The 17653-nt window shown below is 44.7% G+C and overlaps 1 protein-coding gene across 1 annotated transcript in view; it reads right to left on the reverse strand.

Annotated features, from left to right (window-relative positions):
• The window catches only part of Rab21 (RAS oncogene family member Rab21), a 24525-nt gene extending 7106 nt beyond the window's left edge, over positions 1-17419 (reverse strand). Inside the window, exons 1-4 of the mRNA XM_050191714.2 lie at positions 16911-17419; positions 9301-9360; positions 7857-7964; positions 5098-5305 (exon numbers count right to left, since the gene is read on the reverse strand). Of these exons, the coding sequence (XP_050047671.1) occupies positions 5098-5305; positions 7857-7964; positions 9301-9360; positions 16911-17048 (514 nt within the window). The 5' untranslated portion in view covers positions 17049-17419. The remainder of the gene's footprint in view (positions 1-5097; positions 5306-7856; positions 7965-9300; positions 9361-16910) is intronic.
• Between the last annotated feature and the right edge of the window lie 234 nt (positions 17420-17653).

The raw sequence follows: 17653 nt of genomic DNA on the forward strand, positions 1-17653 counted from the left end.
CTCTGCCCTCTGTCATATCTCTTTCATATGTTGGTCTCCTTAATTTGTCTGGTAGAGTACAAATAAACGAAAGCACTCGTTCCTAGAATGTTGCCACGTGATCACTCTGAAATGGCTGCTAGCGCAGAACCTTCTACTATTGATTGGAGCGACGGCTCTTTCAACTCTGAATACGAGGGACTCTGGGGATAACAGCCTGTCATCCAAAGAAGAGGAAACATTTACTGCATCAGATTCTGGTCCTGACGCTGTTCAAATGTAATGACCACAATGGTGTTTTTCAATTCGCTGCACATCTTATTCCTTTTGTCAGAGAGCAATGCGAGGGCCGTACAGAGAGTGCCATTTGCCATTATCCCTGTCATTATGTCCATTCTGCATAACCAAAAATGAACCGTTGCGTTTGTTTTATAATATATGAAAAAATAACCTGACACTGGGGATACGTCATCTCTGAAATAACCAGACACTGAAAGGGTCAAGAAACAATGAGCAGAAGTTTTAAATATTCCTGTATAAACAACGATATGAAAACTGGAGCTTGTGCACAGGTTGCTGTTTTGTGTGCACGTGCATGCATACAAAGTTCGATTTGGTGTAGGATTGGTGCAATAAGATCACACAGGTGACACGGGTGAGAAAGGAGACAACACAGGTGCCCGTGTTGTCTCCTTTCTTGTGTGTGTTTGGTTTTGGCGCAAAACTAATTATGTCGGATAGCCAGCTAGCCCAGCAGTTCATTCAATTAACCCAGCACGTGCAATAGTTTGTGAAAGGAAGTTTTCACTGCAGCAGTATCCTTGTTTGAACACTTTTGCAAGATACAATCACTTTTACATGTTCCTTAATTTACACATACATGTGCGATCTCTGGTTACAGTATGAGCACTGAGATGCCTAATAAGTTTACTGGCAGGCCTTCAGAGTTTTACATAGACCCCCGCTCTTCACGTCCCCTTGACTTTCCGAGTTTTTTCATCTTATCTCCTTCCTCTTTGCTAGCTTTTGCAAAACACAGGTGGGTTTTCTACGTTTCTCGGTGTATAGCGTGTGCGTGCACATTTAGTTAAGGAACACATCGCAGGCCCCATTAACGGTCTCATATACATGTACGGAGGGGGAAACGCGGGCTAAAATCGTCACAACAACGTCAGAAACTACTCTGAATGGCTGCCAGTATGCTTATTAGGCATTTAAGTGCTCGTACTGTGACAGGATATGGCGTGTGCGCACCTGTATAATTAAGAAACGTGTACTGTGTTCCGCCACAGTGGCTCCTCTCCATTCTTGGTGTGCTTCACTGCACAACAACACTGTATTGCGGCGAAGCTGACCAATTAAGTTGGAATTACAGTGCAGTCCACTTATAACGATACCACATATAACGATATATCGGTTATAACGATGGGTCGACATGACAGTGTCATTTTATGCATTAGGTCTATGGGGAAAAAAACCATTTATAACGATAGGTTACTCACCGCATATCGGATATAGCGATCAAAATTTTGCAGTCTGGACGGCGTTTTCCGTGCCAAATAATCGTAACGTTTGCGTTGCTTAGTTCCCTGAAACGAACGATGTCGAGACGAGGCGATGTTTACCTCCGTAAGTTCGTATCTGCCGCCATTACCGCGCAGCGCGTCTCACCCCGCCCGCGCACGAGTAGGCGCAGCCAACGTTGGCGCCGCGCGCCACAAGATGGCGCTAGCTGCTTCATGCGCGTCGGCCACAGTCGCTCCGAAAGTGAGAGAAAGAAAAAAAAGAAGCGACAAGCAAAGCGGCGCGGTGGCGCCCGTCCCGCGTCTCTCTCGCGATAGCAGGCTGACGCCACCGAAGCAGCGTGCAACCAACGGTTCAACTCAGTTCGAAGATGGCGCCGACAAAGCGCAAAGCTGTGTCGCTTGACACGAAGATGGATATTTTGCAGGACTCTCGATGCGGCTTCAAGGTGAGCGCCCTCGTGAAGAAGTAAGAGCTCGTCCAGTTAACGATATCAACCATCTTGAAAACCGGGAGCACCGCGATTGTGAAGGCAGGAGCTATCAGCGGCCATTCCGATCAGCGGAAAAGGGGTTAGAGATCCTTTGAACGCCGATGTTGAAGAGGCGCTTTACCAGTGGTTCATCACCAATTGCTTCAAGAAGGCGGGCTTTGTGCGTAAGGACGAACTTCCCCAACCTGCTGAGACCGACCCGGTGGAAGTCGCTGACATAACCGAGCTCTGGGAGCTCGTTCCTACTGGTGACACAGGTGGTGTGTCGAAGGAGGAGTTTTTGACTGCAGACAGTGCTGCCTCGTTCTGCGATGAGGTCACCGACGAGGCGATCGCCGAAGATGTGCTGTCTCGACAGACGCGAAGTTGTGCGACGGTGGCGACGGCATCAGCGACAGTGACAACGAGATCGACAGTGGCTCCTTGACCCCGACCACGATGTCCACGCAAAGTGCACTATCGTCGATCGACTCCTTAATTGATTTTATGCATGCTAAAGGATTGCCGCCAGTGTTCGCGCAGCAGCTGGAATCCATTCACACTGCGGTTGTGAAGCTGAAGCTGCCGCAAAAGCAAGTGCAGATTTCGGACTATTTCGGCGCGCCTAATCCTTGACACGGTCATTGGCGCTAGAAATAAAGTTTGTTTTTCACGGCCTACTGTCTACATCATCTATTCTTTAGAGCAAGTAGCGAATTCGAGTTCAGAGCTGCAAAGGTAAAGAGCGCAAACGCGTTTAATTTTTTTTTTTTTATAACTGCAGTCCAGATATAGCGATCATCGGTTATAACGATCATATTTTTCGTCTTTCTCGATATCGTTATAAGTGGACTGCACTGTATTCAGCGAAAGCCAATTTTGATATTGAAATAATGGAAGTTCGGGCTTACAAAAATGTATGAGCGCCGGCTGGGACATTCAGTCGGGATCGATTTAACCCAAAGATCGAAGGGGACAAACATTCAAACTTTTATTTAGAGAGAAAGAAGTACTGTCAAATCCACTTATTGTTGCCACTTTAATGCTGCCGGAAGAAATACAGTCGAACACGACTATATCGAACTCGCCAAAAAACGCCTATCAGTTCGATATAGAGCATAATTCGATATAAGCCTGCTAAATAATTGGATGTCGTAAAAGCACATACCATTTATAAAATCACTTTTATTGATGAAACTAGCTTAGTTTCGCACGAAATAGTCCTGCATTTTCTTCTGCTTGGGCAATTTCGCTGCGTGCGAGGCACGCACTTTTCCACTTCGTTTAAGGAGCCGTAGCAGCTGAGGCCGCAACATTCCGCATTCGCGCAGGACCACCGGACTAGTGCGAGTGCACCAATCACTTCGGAGGATGTGGGCCAAAGACGGTTGTTGCTTTCGTCGTTGTGCCCGTTTTCACTTGTGCTCGGCACGATGTCGGCAATGTAGTCTTCGTTTGAGGGCTCTCCCGTGGTCGCGACACCATCATTTGCGCTCACAAACTCGTCCACCGTTGATTCGTCAACAGCTTCCGGAAATTCTGACAGCTCGCTCCAAACTTCGGCAACAACGGCAACGGCTTCGTCGCAATAATCAGAATTTACAGTCATCACCGAGCACGCGGAAGTCGGTACGGCTGAAGCTATTTTAGATGAACCACTCGTACACGGCCGTGCGTACGCGTCGGGCGCCATGGGCAACACGGGCACCGGGTCGTGAGTTAGGCCGCTTTAGCCCTAATTTCCCCCTTCAAAATCGTGCCGAGAGTGCACCTCGGAATCTTGTACGTTGCGGGGACATCCGACTTGTCACCGCGTTTGACCCGATTTATGATTTCGAGCTTCACGACGAAAGGCGAATTTTGCCGCTTCATCACGGCAACACTGCGGGAGAAGGCGCACACAATGAATCAGATATAAGCAGTGAGACAACTCGCACTTGCGCCATCTTGCACGACGAGGGCACAAGAGCCTCTGATTGGCTGTCTGAGCAAGCGCTGCGGGCGGGCGGGCCAGGATCATTTTTTGTAGGGGGGTGTCGGCGGCTCCGAGGTAGCGCTGTATAGGTGTTCTGTGGTAGCGCGGTCACGTAGGGAGAGCGGTTGGATGGAGCCGCGCCGTCGGGTTTTCCCGTCACCGCGAGGGAAAGCCAACTTCCGGGGCACTTTCCGCCGCTTGACGTTCGATATATCGGGAGTCGCTACTAGTTTTGTTCGATGTAAGCGTAATTTTTGCTATATATACTCATTGTAACTATACCGTGTCCAGAAATTGTTCGATATATGGAATAATTCGATGTAAACGGGTTCGATATAGTCGGGTTCGACTGTAGTTACTTTAGTAAATATTTATTTCAAAAGCCCAATGCAACGCTCTGCCCATTATGCCACAGATGCATACATATTTCTCCTATGCCAACGCCAACTAGCACTTTACTACTATTGGTGTATGCGTCATGTCACGTAGCAACGATTTGCTTTGAAAAGTGATAGGACTTGCTTTTTCTTTAACTATACTCGCGGACAACTTTCTGTGGCGATGAAGCGAAAGCTACGGGCGCGCGGCTGCTGCACATGTGTTACGGCACCAAGTAGTTCGCCAGCTTTTGACAGTGCTTTTGGTTGCTCGAAACAGACGCTGAATCGACGCAGCTTCATGTGTGACGGTGTCGCGTTTGCCCAGACGCGGAAGGGAAAAGCCGCAAGATAAGTAAACTTTTACATTCAGTGGTGTGTTTTACCTTATGTAACTGTTGCTAATAAGGTGTTTATGTTTTGTCTTCCCCCAGCTTAATCTAATGTGGATGAAAACATGGGACTCTTTTCAGAAGCGCTCTCTCTTGTGCGCGCTTTGCCCCTGTAGCTTTCCCTTCATTGCCACAGAAAGTTGTCTACGAATACAGACAGCTTTGAAGATTTTAAATCTGCAACAGAAATACCAACCCCGGGTGGCCTAGTGCCCCTGGGGTTGGTATAAATCGGCCCTTGAGGAGTTACAGGCGTTGTTTTTTTTGGAACGACGAGTTGCTTGAGAGAAGTGTTTTGAAAGAAGAGTTGCTTGGAGCGATAGCCCACAACCAGCAGAGAAGAGGGAGAGATGCATTTTGTCGCAGAGCCCCACTTACGCTTGCTGAGGTCGAGGAAGAGGTCGTCAATGCCACGGTTCAGCTTGGCTGAGGTGTGAAAGTGAGTGGCGCCGACGGAAGCGGCGTATGCCTCGGCCTCCGCTGCCGAGACGTTGCGCTGCTTGTCCAAATCGACCTTGTTGCCCGCAATGGTGAGGCACACGTCTGTGCCCAGCATCTTCCGCAGCTCCTTCACCCAGTTCTTCACCTGTGCAAGGCGCTACGTACTGAGCAATGCGTTACGTGCCGAGTGCGTCCACGTGTTTAATGTGACTGGCGGAATTTGAGCTAAAGAAGCTGCAGTTAGGCTAGCTACTTTTTGTTTCAATCTATCGATCAATCACTGGACTGAACCAATTAACCAAATGTCTTTTTTCCACTGTTACAAGCAGAAAGCAGTCATGTCCTTGGGAACCTTTGCAGGGTGGCTGCTACCATAATTGGCAACAGTGAACAACACGTGCACAGAACACAAATGGCACTTGCCAACATAAGGATATATAAGAGCAGGTACAAACAAGAGGAACTGCATAATCATGTGCACTACGAATGAAAACTACATCTATAGTACGGACAGTAGGTCATCAATGAACAAATGCACAATTTTCATTCTGAAGATACTCAGCTTGGTCTTCAAGAATCTTGGACATTTCCCCCATCAAAACACATACCCAAGGCAGCTATACCAAACAAACCTGCATATCAGTTTCAAATGGACTTAAAAAATACAAAGTGATGTGCACCTTAGTGCATATGAAAGAAGTAAAAAAAGTTTCCGCAACATGCACATGGACAGATGTACATACTTGCAAACGTAAAAAGAATGTGTCCAACATGCATTAAAGGGACCACAGAATGCTTTAAAAAAGGTTCAGAGTGTCTTGCAGACGAATGCCCTGCCTTGCAAAGATATTCCCCACAATAATTTTTTCTTTTCTAACAGATTTGTAACAGCAAAGTAATTGACAACTGTACGCCTTGTCCCTGTAGAGGCTCTATATTTCCCTTTTAAGCGGATACCTTTCTTTGGGGGCCGAACAAGTTTTGCAGTTTCTGGCCGCATGCGCACATATGCTCAGGATTTGTTGCAGTTGTGGGTAAAAAACTACACTGCCCCGATTACCCACCAGTTATCCAGATGGGTACAGGTGCCCCCCGGCCCGACACCAGGCTTCCTTTAGGGATGAATTGTCCTGGGGAAGGAGATTTCAATACGCAAATCCCACCAAACCATGCATAACTCCTAGAAAAAGGGGCGTATGGGTTACTTCCACAATGGCAATTTCCCCTGCTGCCTCCCAAAGCAGCCATTAGGTGGGGAGGCCCTTGGGTTGGGAACAAACACATATTTCAAAGAGTTCATGTTCTATAATGGCAAAGTACCTGGCCAGGAAGTGCTTGTACCTATTTTACCACCAGGTACCCGGTAGCAGCTCTAGCCTGCCTCTCACAGCCGTGGCAGATGCTCTACAACAAGGCCGTCTGTAGTTAGACAAGGGGCTCCCCGAGACCACGCCTAGAAATCACAAGGACCCCTTTCGAGATTAGAAGCCCTACAAGTAGCTAAGCGCAAGGTCGGGGGACATCTCCACCCATTAGAAAAGCTGGTAGGTTTCTGGCGGCACTAGGATTTGAACCCAGCACCTGCTGCATACGAGGCGAATGCCCCACCACTAGGCCACTGCAGGGGTGGCCTAATGGTGGATATTGCAGTGCTTAGTTATTACTTGTGAAGGATGTTCTACTTTACAGTTTCCTGCTCATGTTGCATTGATCCACAATAATGTATTGAAAGGCCCGTTATTGCCAACAAAGAGCAATGCTTATGGGTAAAGACACCGAAATGCATGTCATGCTTCCGCTTTTTTCCTTTGCATGCCTAATCTAGTCCAATTCAATTCATTTAGTACATATTCCTTTACACATACCTTGAAAAGGAAAAATTCTCATCCACCTAAATAAGCTACAAAGGAAACTCAGACCAGGATGAATTTTTCCTCAACTGTGAAGAGTCTTTTTGAGTCGTCTTTTTGAGAAACTTGTATGGGTTTCCTTCACAGCCTCATGCTACATTCAGGTGAATGACAATTTTTCCCTTTCACGATACTTCCTCCACCTTGTGGGATTCTGCAGAACTGATTTGCCATATACGCACTTTGATGTAGCAGAGATGTTAGGTTAAAAGAGGTGTGCTTTCGCTATTATTTTTCATGAACACAAGTGGCAATTAACAACACCTACAAATGTTGACGTACTTAAGCAACATTGACAAAGGTGTCCGAAGCAACTACCCAGGTTGCGTGAGGTGGCTTTGTGGCACGGGATATGTAAAATCACTATAAAGGGTACTACAATATAGCTAAAACAACAATGTTAAAGTCTGAACAAGTGCGAAGCACGTAGACCAAGTAGCCGTGCATATCATAAACGAAGCAGGCAACCTGGATGTTTATATCCTTTTAAATTTGCAAATATTATAACAACCTGAGGAAGATTACAAGCAAATGTTTGGAGACTACAGATGTCACGAAAAAATTATTTTTTTTTACAACCTAGGCAAATAGTTAGAAACTAAATGGCACAGCTCACATTTGCGTGTTTGACCAATGGAATGCACTGACAAACTTCCACGTTACACAGCTGTCCCGTAACACACTATCTTAAATCTTTGTTGTACCGGTTGCTGCTGCAGATTTTGTACAAGTTGTGGCTGCAAAAAAAGTGTTGCAATCAAAGAGCTTCCTTTCAGAGCTTGTTACCTTGAGGAATGACCCCTCATCTGTGATGTCGTACACTAGCACCGCCCCATTGCTGTCCCTGTAGTAGATGGGCCCCAGGGCATGGAACTTCTCCTGGCCCGCCGTGTCCTGGTGCAGGCAAGGAGAAAGCAAGCAAGAAGGTTAAAGGTCAACCGGAGCGAAATTTTGGACCATGTAAATAATCCCAGTTTCCAGTAACCAGACCAGAACTCCTGTGACGAATGAAGCATGTAGCAGAGGTGCATCCTGACGCCAGCGTCACATTTCACTCTAGCATTTTCAAGTATGCAACTCTAAGCACCTGCAACATGTGCACAGTGTTGCCAGGCCCCAAAGTGAGGTTTACTTCGAACTGGAAACAAAATGATTATTTTCTAAATTTTCCCTAAATTTTCCAATAGTGTATCTTTGCTAATTAAAATAGGTATTTCATGGCTATGTGATCTACAAAGATGACTTATGAGCAAAATTATTAATAGCTGTGCACCTTAGGTAAAGGTTGGTTTTTGAGATATCAAATTACGGTGTTATTGCATGTAAGCGCAAATAAAAACTAGATAAGCTTAAAGGCCAACTGAAACAAACTTCTAAGACTGCGTGAAAAGCCTAGTTTAGAATATTGTTGAAATAGAGGAGCGCCTGTGCAAAATTTTACATTTGAAACACGAGCGGAAGCGTCGCCAAAAGCTGGCAGAGGTGGTTATTTTTTATACCGAAATTTAGTAACATTTTTTTAACGTTTTGCACCCATCGACATGCTGCCACAGTTGGGACATCGGGCTTAGCAGTGCCAATGTCATAGTCATTAAACTATGACATTGTCTCATGACAATGCCATTGTTTGTCTCATTGTTTGTCTCATGACATTGCTTGTCTCATAGTGGAAGACTCAAAATTAATTTCAACCCTTCAGAGTTCTTTAATATGTGCCTATATCTAACTACACTTAATGTCTTTGCATTCCACTTTTATTGGAATGTGACTGCCTCATTCAAAGAATTGAACCCATGAGCTCGTGTGCTCAGAAGGGGGCATCAAAACTGACAGGATAGCCTCTGTATGCCCATTTGTTTCATTTGCAAATACCTAATCAAGGCCTTTTTTGTTTTGTTTTGCTGCTATCAGCGTGTATGCCTATAAATGAACATTGGATCTAAGAGAGGTATTCTCAACTCTGACGACAAGGTACAACAACAGGGTGAAATGAGGTGCAACATCAGGGCCCCTTAGCACTATGGCACAAGCATGCACTCATTTAAGGGGTCCAGAAGTAGCCTGCATTTGCCTTCTTGTGTTCTGCCCCTTGCCCTCTGCTCACTTACTGAACACAAGCCAGCATCACACACTCCAGGTGAATGCAACTTCTGCACATGTTAGCCTGTGACAATAGGCGCTCGAGGTCTGTGGTGGCAATTTTCATTCAATGTAAACGCATTGGACTCACCCAAATGGCCAGGTGGACCCGCTCTCCGGCTATGTTCAACCTCTTGTCAAGGTAGGATGCCTGTGGCAGCAAAGTGAAAGCAACATGAATCACCCACGTAGACCTTTTTTTCACGTTCAAAATATTTCACTTCACGTTCACTTCATCTTCAAAATAAAAACTATATAATAGGAAAAAAAATGTGTGAGATAACTTGCTGATAAGGTCATGCCATTGGTTGATGTGATTACTCTGGCATTGCCAATAAGTAAAATATTTTTAAACCAAAGTGTGTTCCAAAGTGTCATATTTCTGACACTTGCAAGAAGCTCACCTTCTCTCTCTCAACGTAAATTTTTAGTATCATATTCAAATAAAATTTACTGTGAGCTGAGACTAACATAACACTGATGTCAAGGTATGGAATGACATTCCTTCAACTATTCTGGGATTTGAACAATACCTAGGCATTTAAAACATATTTCACTCTAAAGATGTCATAACATTGTGTATATTCTTTTGCAGCTATGCGATATGTGTTTTGTATGCTACGAAGGTTTTGTATAATGCTAATATATAAGCACTTTCATATATGTATCTATTGTTATAAATATGTATTGTGTAAATTCTGTAAATGCTGCTTAAATATGTCAGTAGGAATCGCTTTATATGTTACCTTCTGTTCAAAAATTCTTGTATAGTGTTTTACACTTATGTTACATTAATTGATCTTTAAATTTCTTTTTGTAGTTTCTTTAATAATGCAAACTACACTGTCTTGAACTACAGTTTCTCCATTTCATGTTTTACGCTGGATCCATAACTAGACTTTGGCAAACAATCCTGCTTTTTGCTGTTCAAACATGTATATGCAAGCAGCAACAAATTCAATTGGATTCAATTAAAGAAAGGGTATCCGGTTCTCTGAGTGCGGTGCTATAGGGGAAAATTTGCCGGTGATCTCTGTAGCATCCATAAATAGTGCAGAAACTATTGCGCTCTTCCGTTTCCTCTTTTCCACGAGTAGGGTTGCATCACTCTTGGAATTCCTCCATATTTCTTTGCCCGTGTACCTGCGTCATCAACCCACCCACTCGCTCGCTTTCGCGGCAGTTATCAATTCCATGAACATTGTCCCCAGCTTTGTTGAGTGCAGCGGTGGTGATTGTGATACGGTAGGTGTTGTGAGCCAGCTGGAGAACATGGCACTTGAGGTGGGGAAATGCCACGCCCAGCTATCCCGCACCAGTGATTACTTCCAAGTAATCTTTCTCGGACATGGAAAATAAAGGCAATTTCTTCTCGTGGCAAATTTTTGCTTGTTTTCTTTTTTCCCCCTCCATTTTGGTTAATTAGAAAATCAGCATAATTCAAACAATTTTCGTGGTCAGGCAGCCTTTGAATTATCGAGATTTTACTGTATGTTCATTAAGCAATTAGTACTTGTTTTTCTGAACTACCCACAACCGAACACTTGCTTCAGGTCAACATACAAGAAAAATAAAAAAAATACTCTGGGCTTTGCGTTAACTTTCCTGTACCTAAATCAGACTTCGAAGGTGTCAAATGGCGTGTATCAAAAATCATACATACTGCTGTGGAGTTAAGGGAAAATAAATGATTACGATACCTGTGCATTTGGCAGTGATGATTCAGCATAACATTTATTAGAAATGTTCATGTTTTCACATGGGAATCCTCGGAAAGCAGCCTCATTCCTGACACAGAATGGTGTGGGATTAGCTCAAACTTAGGTATACGCAGTTAATAAACCCGAAACTTGATCCCCTAGAAGGGCAACTTGAGGTTGCAGGTAAGCAACCAGCCTCATTGTTGACATGGTTGGAATGGTGTGAGATTAGCTCGGACTTAGGTATACACAGATAATAAACCCGACACTTGATCCCCCAGAAGAGCAACTTGAGGTTGTAGATAAGCATGCCCTGTGGTTCCACCGCTCCCAATGCGACAGGCACGGTCTCGAGAAAAGAACAGCAGGATAAAATTTCACCTCAACGTCTAACTTTATGGTTGTAGCCTACTGACGAAGTTGCGGGATTTAATAAGCCGAAAATGCGCAGTGAATTACGTGGGATGCCATAGTGGAAGGCTCCAGGTTAATTCTGACTATCTGGGGATCTTTAACAAGCACCCAATGCATGTTGCACAAGCGTTTTTGCATTCCACCCTCATTGGAATGTTGCTGTCAAAGTCTGGACCGAACCTGCAATTTGTTCCCAGCAGCGTGACAACACAGCCACACACAGAAAGAAAAAGAAAACACAGGAAGAACACTCGTGGCAGGCATTCTGAAAGAGTGACTAACATCACTGCACTGTCAAAATGCAGGATCAGAGCAGCAATTCTGAATGCACGAACTAACTCTAAAACTCGTTAAACTGAAATGTACTCCCCCAATTTGTTCCTCGGTGGTTATTTCGAATTACTTTTGTCCAATGCTGCTCGGTTTGAGCCTTCTTTATGAACATTACCCACCCCATTTTGCTGCTGCAGCTGCTGATCTATGGTTAACCCTTTGACGGGCCGTGGGATAAATGCTTCCCACCAAATTCTTACCGTTACAGAGACTGTGGGAAGTGTATTTTCCACCATTGCAGTGTGCTGCCTGTTCGTAAAAAGAGGTAAACGCGGGGGAAAAAGAAATGGTGCTGCTATCTAGTGGAAGTTAGTTGTACTGTTTACATATAAACTTTGCCACGCGATGCGAGCATTTTGCTGGAGATAGAGCGAGCGTGGTTGTCACCACTCGGCAGCCTAAAACAGATGCCTACCTGCTCAGAAAGAGCTTTTGTTTTTTTATAATAAGACAATCAAGTCTTGAGTATGCAAAAAAAAAAAGACTTGTGGCAGGATTTGAGTTGTGTACAAGCGTGAAATCCCCGCATGCGTGCAAAGCGTTCTTCATATTGAGCCTAGAATTTGTGGGATGGAATCGTATCCCAATAAGTGTATTTTCGACTGAAGCTTGTATTGCCTCACTCATGTCAGCGTCAGTGTCGCCATACAAAAAAACTCAAGCAATGCAAAAATAATAACTGTTTGTCGGGCCGTGGCTTCAAACCACCGGCCTCCAAGTTGTGAGACCACTACGCTAACCGATTCAGCCATTGTCAGTTCATCATATGTGCCCTTTAAAGCGGTGTTTTATATGCATGAAGTAGATGCAGTGCAAGGCACAAGCTAATCACAGGCGTCCCTTCCCACCGGAGGAGGAAAAGGGTGCGATCGCGTGTTCGCTTGCTTTGGGCCTGCTGTTTCCTGCCAGTTCAGGCCTGGCAATCAGATGGGGAGGCCAAGTTGAAGGAATGGCAGCTGGAGCGGGCCGCGTGAGATGAGTTCGGCTGAAGAACAGACGACGTTTGGTGAACGCCGCCGGGAACTCGATTGAGAAAGGGCTCGTCCTCAACGTGTTAATCTCGCCGTGAAGGAGTGCGAAGCTGAGGCGTTACGACAACGAAGAGCCACAGATCCCGCGCTTCGCTTGCACTCCTGTTCCCGGTAGGGGAGGGGTTATTTTTTTTAAAGAACTGTTTCTGTAGTTTTTATATGGCGACAAGAAAATGTGTGCTATCCATGGTGAAGTGAAAAGTACAGATAAAGAAAGAGTGAAAAAAAGTTCACTTTTTGTGAACGAGTTTATATTGGGTCATGGGAAGCATACTTCCCAACATTATGCCTCAGTAATGTATGTATCTTTCAAGGACTGTTCCTGTTGGTTTTAAATGATGAAATAAAAAAAAGTGTGCAACTCATGCTGAAGTGAAAGGAAAAGAGAAAGAGAATTTACAGAAATTTAAAATTTTCGCGTCTATTGGGCCGTGGGAATCATACTTTTCACTAATATATCTTGGTAATATGTTGTCTAAAAAATATGAATTTCACGGAGGTAGTTATTCAGTTCACGCCTGAACAGAAAAGCAGAATATTTCGTTTTTTCACTATAGTAAATTGGCCTGTGAACGGCTAAATGAAACTTTAACCAAAACTACCAGTTATTTCACTGGCTTACGAAACAGAAGACGTTTAGAAAACATGTCAAACAGTGATATTATAGATAATGACGAAAATCCAATCTACCAGACAGTTGCAGTAAAGTTAATGCAAATTAAAGATGTCAAAGTTGCAATTTTGTCTCCATCATGTGTAGTTCACTAGGCAAGTAATAATTCCTTAGAAAGAAGAGAGCACTACGGAGGTGGCATGATCTTGTACTAAAGCTGCCACCACTGCTTTGTTGACACTGCCAGGAGAAATACCTAAGATGATGCCCTTGTTGGCTGCTCCGAGGAGACAGTTAAGTATATTATCAGCGAAGGTCGTGGTTAAGACCGATTCTTATTGATGAAGATGTAAATATTACTGTACTGGTTTGCATTAATGTCCTGGATTGGACAGTAAGTGATACAGCGTATGAACATAATAAAAAGAAACTACCAATATTAGAGACAGAACGCAGCAATGTATATATTTTTTCACAACAGTAATGTTGAAACACTCGGACGCTTTTTGAATCAAACAATTCTTGGCGATTTTAGAGTCGTTCACTTAAATAAAACTACGGTTGAAATGGAACACATTTTCTCATCTCTTCAAGTTCCGCTTAAGCGGAGTCTAATGTGTGTAACATTGCTGATGTACCAGTACTTGGGTGTCAGATCAACATTCAAGAAGTGGAACTCCGTTACTTTCATTTAATCTTCTAATAACCAACCTCCTTTGGGAATTATGAAAATAGAGCTTTGAAAGGATACTTTATCAGCCTAAACTAATTTAGTTTCTCTTTATTTTCCCTTTAATAGGTTTTGGACGGAACTACCATAGTTTTATTACAGGCTGATGGTTGGGAACAGCGTCCAAACTTTTGTTATCCACATTTTACTTCTGCTTTGGTTTGTATGCTGATCTGTCATGCTCAGCGTATTCATTTCACAGTATTTTGCAATAAAACAAAAGCCGCTCGTCACAACCATGTCGCTCTCTCATGCACATTCCTAATCCTATGCGCCATCCCCAATCACACTGCCACAAAGAGAATATGTCGGTTTTTACGTGCCTATGCTTAGGACATTTATGTGTCTACGATGCTGCCAGTTAGAATGACCTGTCAATAAATCTTCATTCGGCTGCAGTCATTTAATATGCAACTTCACATAAGCTCTGAACTTCTACAGCGCACACACAAGACCACAGGATCAGAAGGTAACGTAGGACAACACATGGTGCCATTTTTCGTAGGCATACTTACGGTGACCAAATACCTCACAGGTCACATGTACACTGTGTGGTAAGTGAGTAAAAACTTTACTGAATATAAATAAAATAAGGCACGATGGTTGGGGCCCCTATTCTAGGGCCCCACTGGCACGAGCGGCTCGCTGGGCTTGGCCCAGCAGAGCCAACTGGCTCTCCCGACCCTCGTGCGCAGGCCATGCCTCCCACTGCCTACTCCTCATTAGTGGATGTTGGTGTATTATGGGGCTGTCTATGTGCGGAGGCCTCCTGGGGCACTCCTAGGTGATGTGTTTTAGTGTGGGTGTGTCTGTGCACCACGGGCACTCGTCAGTGAACCTCGTGGGGTGTATTCTGTGTAAACAACAACCAAAAACAAAAGAAGCAGACAGCTCCAGACTGTACTGATTACTAGTGGTTTTACTAGTGATTACTAGTGATTTAAGAGGGTTCCAACACACAGATTCAAAGATTTAGAAACTTCACCACATGCTTTTAGCACGCAAAGGGATGACAGTAAGTATCAAGGAGGGATACACTTCTATTCAACACTAATGGGGAATTTGGCAAATTGCACCAGTGCAATTTGCTGAATTTGCCATAAAGTTGGTCTCGAAATCATGAACTTCATGTCACTGACATTTTTGCGACATCATGACACAGAGCAAAATTAGCTGACGTCATTAGCAATAAAGCTAAGTCTAATGACGTTATTTGTAAAAAATAAAGGCAAATAAAGAGTGCTGCGTAGGTTTCTTTTAGGTATGCTTGCATCTGGCAACAGCAGTGATTGGAGGAATGGAGCAAGCCAGTGTATCGTGAAATCATGACGTGTCCACCTACCGATTACTGAACCCCAAACTTGTTCAGAGAAAGAATCATTATTACAGTAAATTATTTAGGATACTCTGATGCTTGTGAGGAATTTTTATATGGCTTTGAGGGCATGGACCTTAAGTGCAAAAAAATTAATATAATAATAAATAGAACATGGGGGGGGGGGGAGACGAAGAGTAAGAAATGTGATGTCAGTAGTCCTTCCAAGCAATATGACTTCAATAAAGTGCGAACTTCAGTTTGGTACATGTTATACAAAAAACAAGTAACAACGCAAGAGACTGGTGATAAGGAGACGGACACGGCGTTTCTTTCATCTTCCTCTTACGTCCAGCACGTTGCGCCGTTACAAATTTTTTTGGACAACTTCAAGCGCAAGTAAGGTTACGCATAAATGGCTGTGGCCCGAGTGAGGATCCGTTGCCATTACATTTGACGTGCCATTTGAGCTGTGTCCGTGACTGTGTGTGTATCGCAACTACTTACAAGCCCGTATAGCCAAACTTCACACGCGTGGTACACGCCATACACCGTTCCAGTGCACAGTATTGTCGTCGGATGAACCGAACCGTGAATCAGACGGGAACACACGTCGATTGTACTGAAGCTTTCACGGGCGAAGCAAGCCGAAGGACGAGCAGCGGGCATGATCGGGAAACGCCGGCGTCGGTGATGACGAAACCGAGTGAAATAACCACGCTACCGGCTCGCAGGGTAACTGAAACAATGCGCGAGACTCCCACAGAGACAAGAGGCGAAGGGTTTGATCACTGGCCTACGGTATATTGATAAAACGCTATCGCGCAAGCGTTACGATAACTCTCGGACAATCAGCGAAACATACGCACTACTTAAGCGGTGCGGCCACTCCTGCCGACAAAACTTTAAACAGGGCCGGCCAGTCGGCACCGCTAACCGAAACTATCCAGTCTTCCGAGGCATTTCAAAAAACGCGAAAAAAATATATATTTCCGGTACCAACTAGAGCACGGGTTCAAAAACGAGGGAACGAATGAAAGTTCTGACCATGTAGAGGCGGGGCGGTTATTTGGAACGCGACTGTTAATGACGCAATGTTTTTTTTTTTCTTTTTTTACACATTGCCGGCACAACACACACGTCTCGCTCAACGTGCAAAGCACACGCAGTAGTCTCTCGGCGTTAACCGGAACGTTTTGTCTGGTGGGCTGTGATTGACAGCTAAATGGGCGGATTTCCCGCGTGCAGTTTCGTACTGATTGCATTGCCCTTGGGAGTGAAAACGGTTACGTGGGATGAGGGGGCGACCCGGTATACCGCCGTTTGAGACACGCTGTGTCACGAACTACCAAAACCCGAGTCTCTCGGATACGTGCCGACACGGAACCTTGCGGCGCAAGAGGCGTTTAAAAAAAGAAAGGTCTTGAAACCAAATCGCACGTAAGCACGAAAGAAAATGGGTTAACGGTGCGCACCTCCGTACGCGCACAAACCTCTACCAGAAGCATCTACGTTTAGACTGGAAGAACGGCGCTACCGCGCGGAATACCGCTGAGCTTGTTTACCTGTAGCGTGGAGAGGTGCCTGTCGTTGAACTTGTTTTCGACATAACGTAGCACGAGCGACGTCTTGCCCACGCAACCTTCGCCCAGAAGCACCACTTTGAAGGCGTAGCTACGGCCCGACGGGTTGGCGAGGGCCATCGGTGACGGTAAAAAAACAACGAACGAATGAAATCCGTTTCTTCGAGCTAGGAACACAAGAAACTCTTGTGCGGCCGACACCCTTCGCTGGCCGCCGTTCACTCAAGAACAAGCGGGAACTGCAGCAATACTCTGTGTAGCGGGTAACGGGAGTCCGGGCGTCATCGAAGTGGTGGGGAACAACAATAAGGAAACACTCCTCGGCGGCGTCCGGGTTTAGGGCAAGTGCACAGCTGTCGGCGACCGATAATAGACGTGCTTTTTTAGCCGCTTCCGATGTCTTCTCGTTTTGCTTCGAACGAAAGATACGAACTCGAAGAAAGATACAACAGACACAACGCTCTACACTTGGCACTCGGAAAAGATCAATGGAAAACGCCGTTTCGGCCAGGCCATACGTAAGGCATTGTTTCGAAAATATATCAGCTTCTCGTTTTAATAGTCCTGAACAAGGCGTTATTAAAATTGCTATATAATCGACAAACCGAAACAGTCAGTGAAAAATTGATAATGGGTAAAGATTGATAATAATCAGCAATTTCATAATAATCGGAACTTTGCTTAGGAATAGTAAAGAAAGCTATTCAACACGAGGAGGCAATACA

This window comes from Dermacentor andersoni, chromosome 10, assembly GCF_023375885.2.
Source record: "Dermacentor andersoni chromosome 10, qqDerAnde1_hic_scaffold, whole genome shotgun sequence".
Taxonomy (NCBI): Eukaryota; Metazoa; Arthropoda; class Arachnida; order Ixodida; family Ixodidae; genus Dermacentor; species Dermacentor andersoni.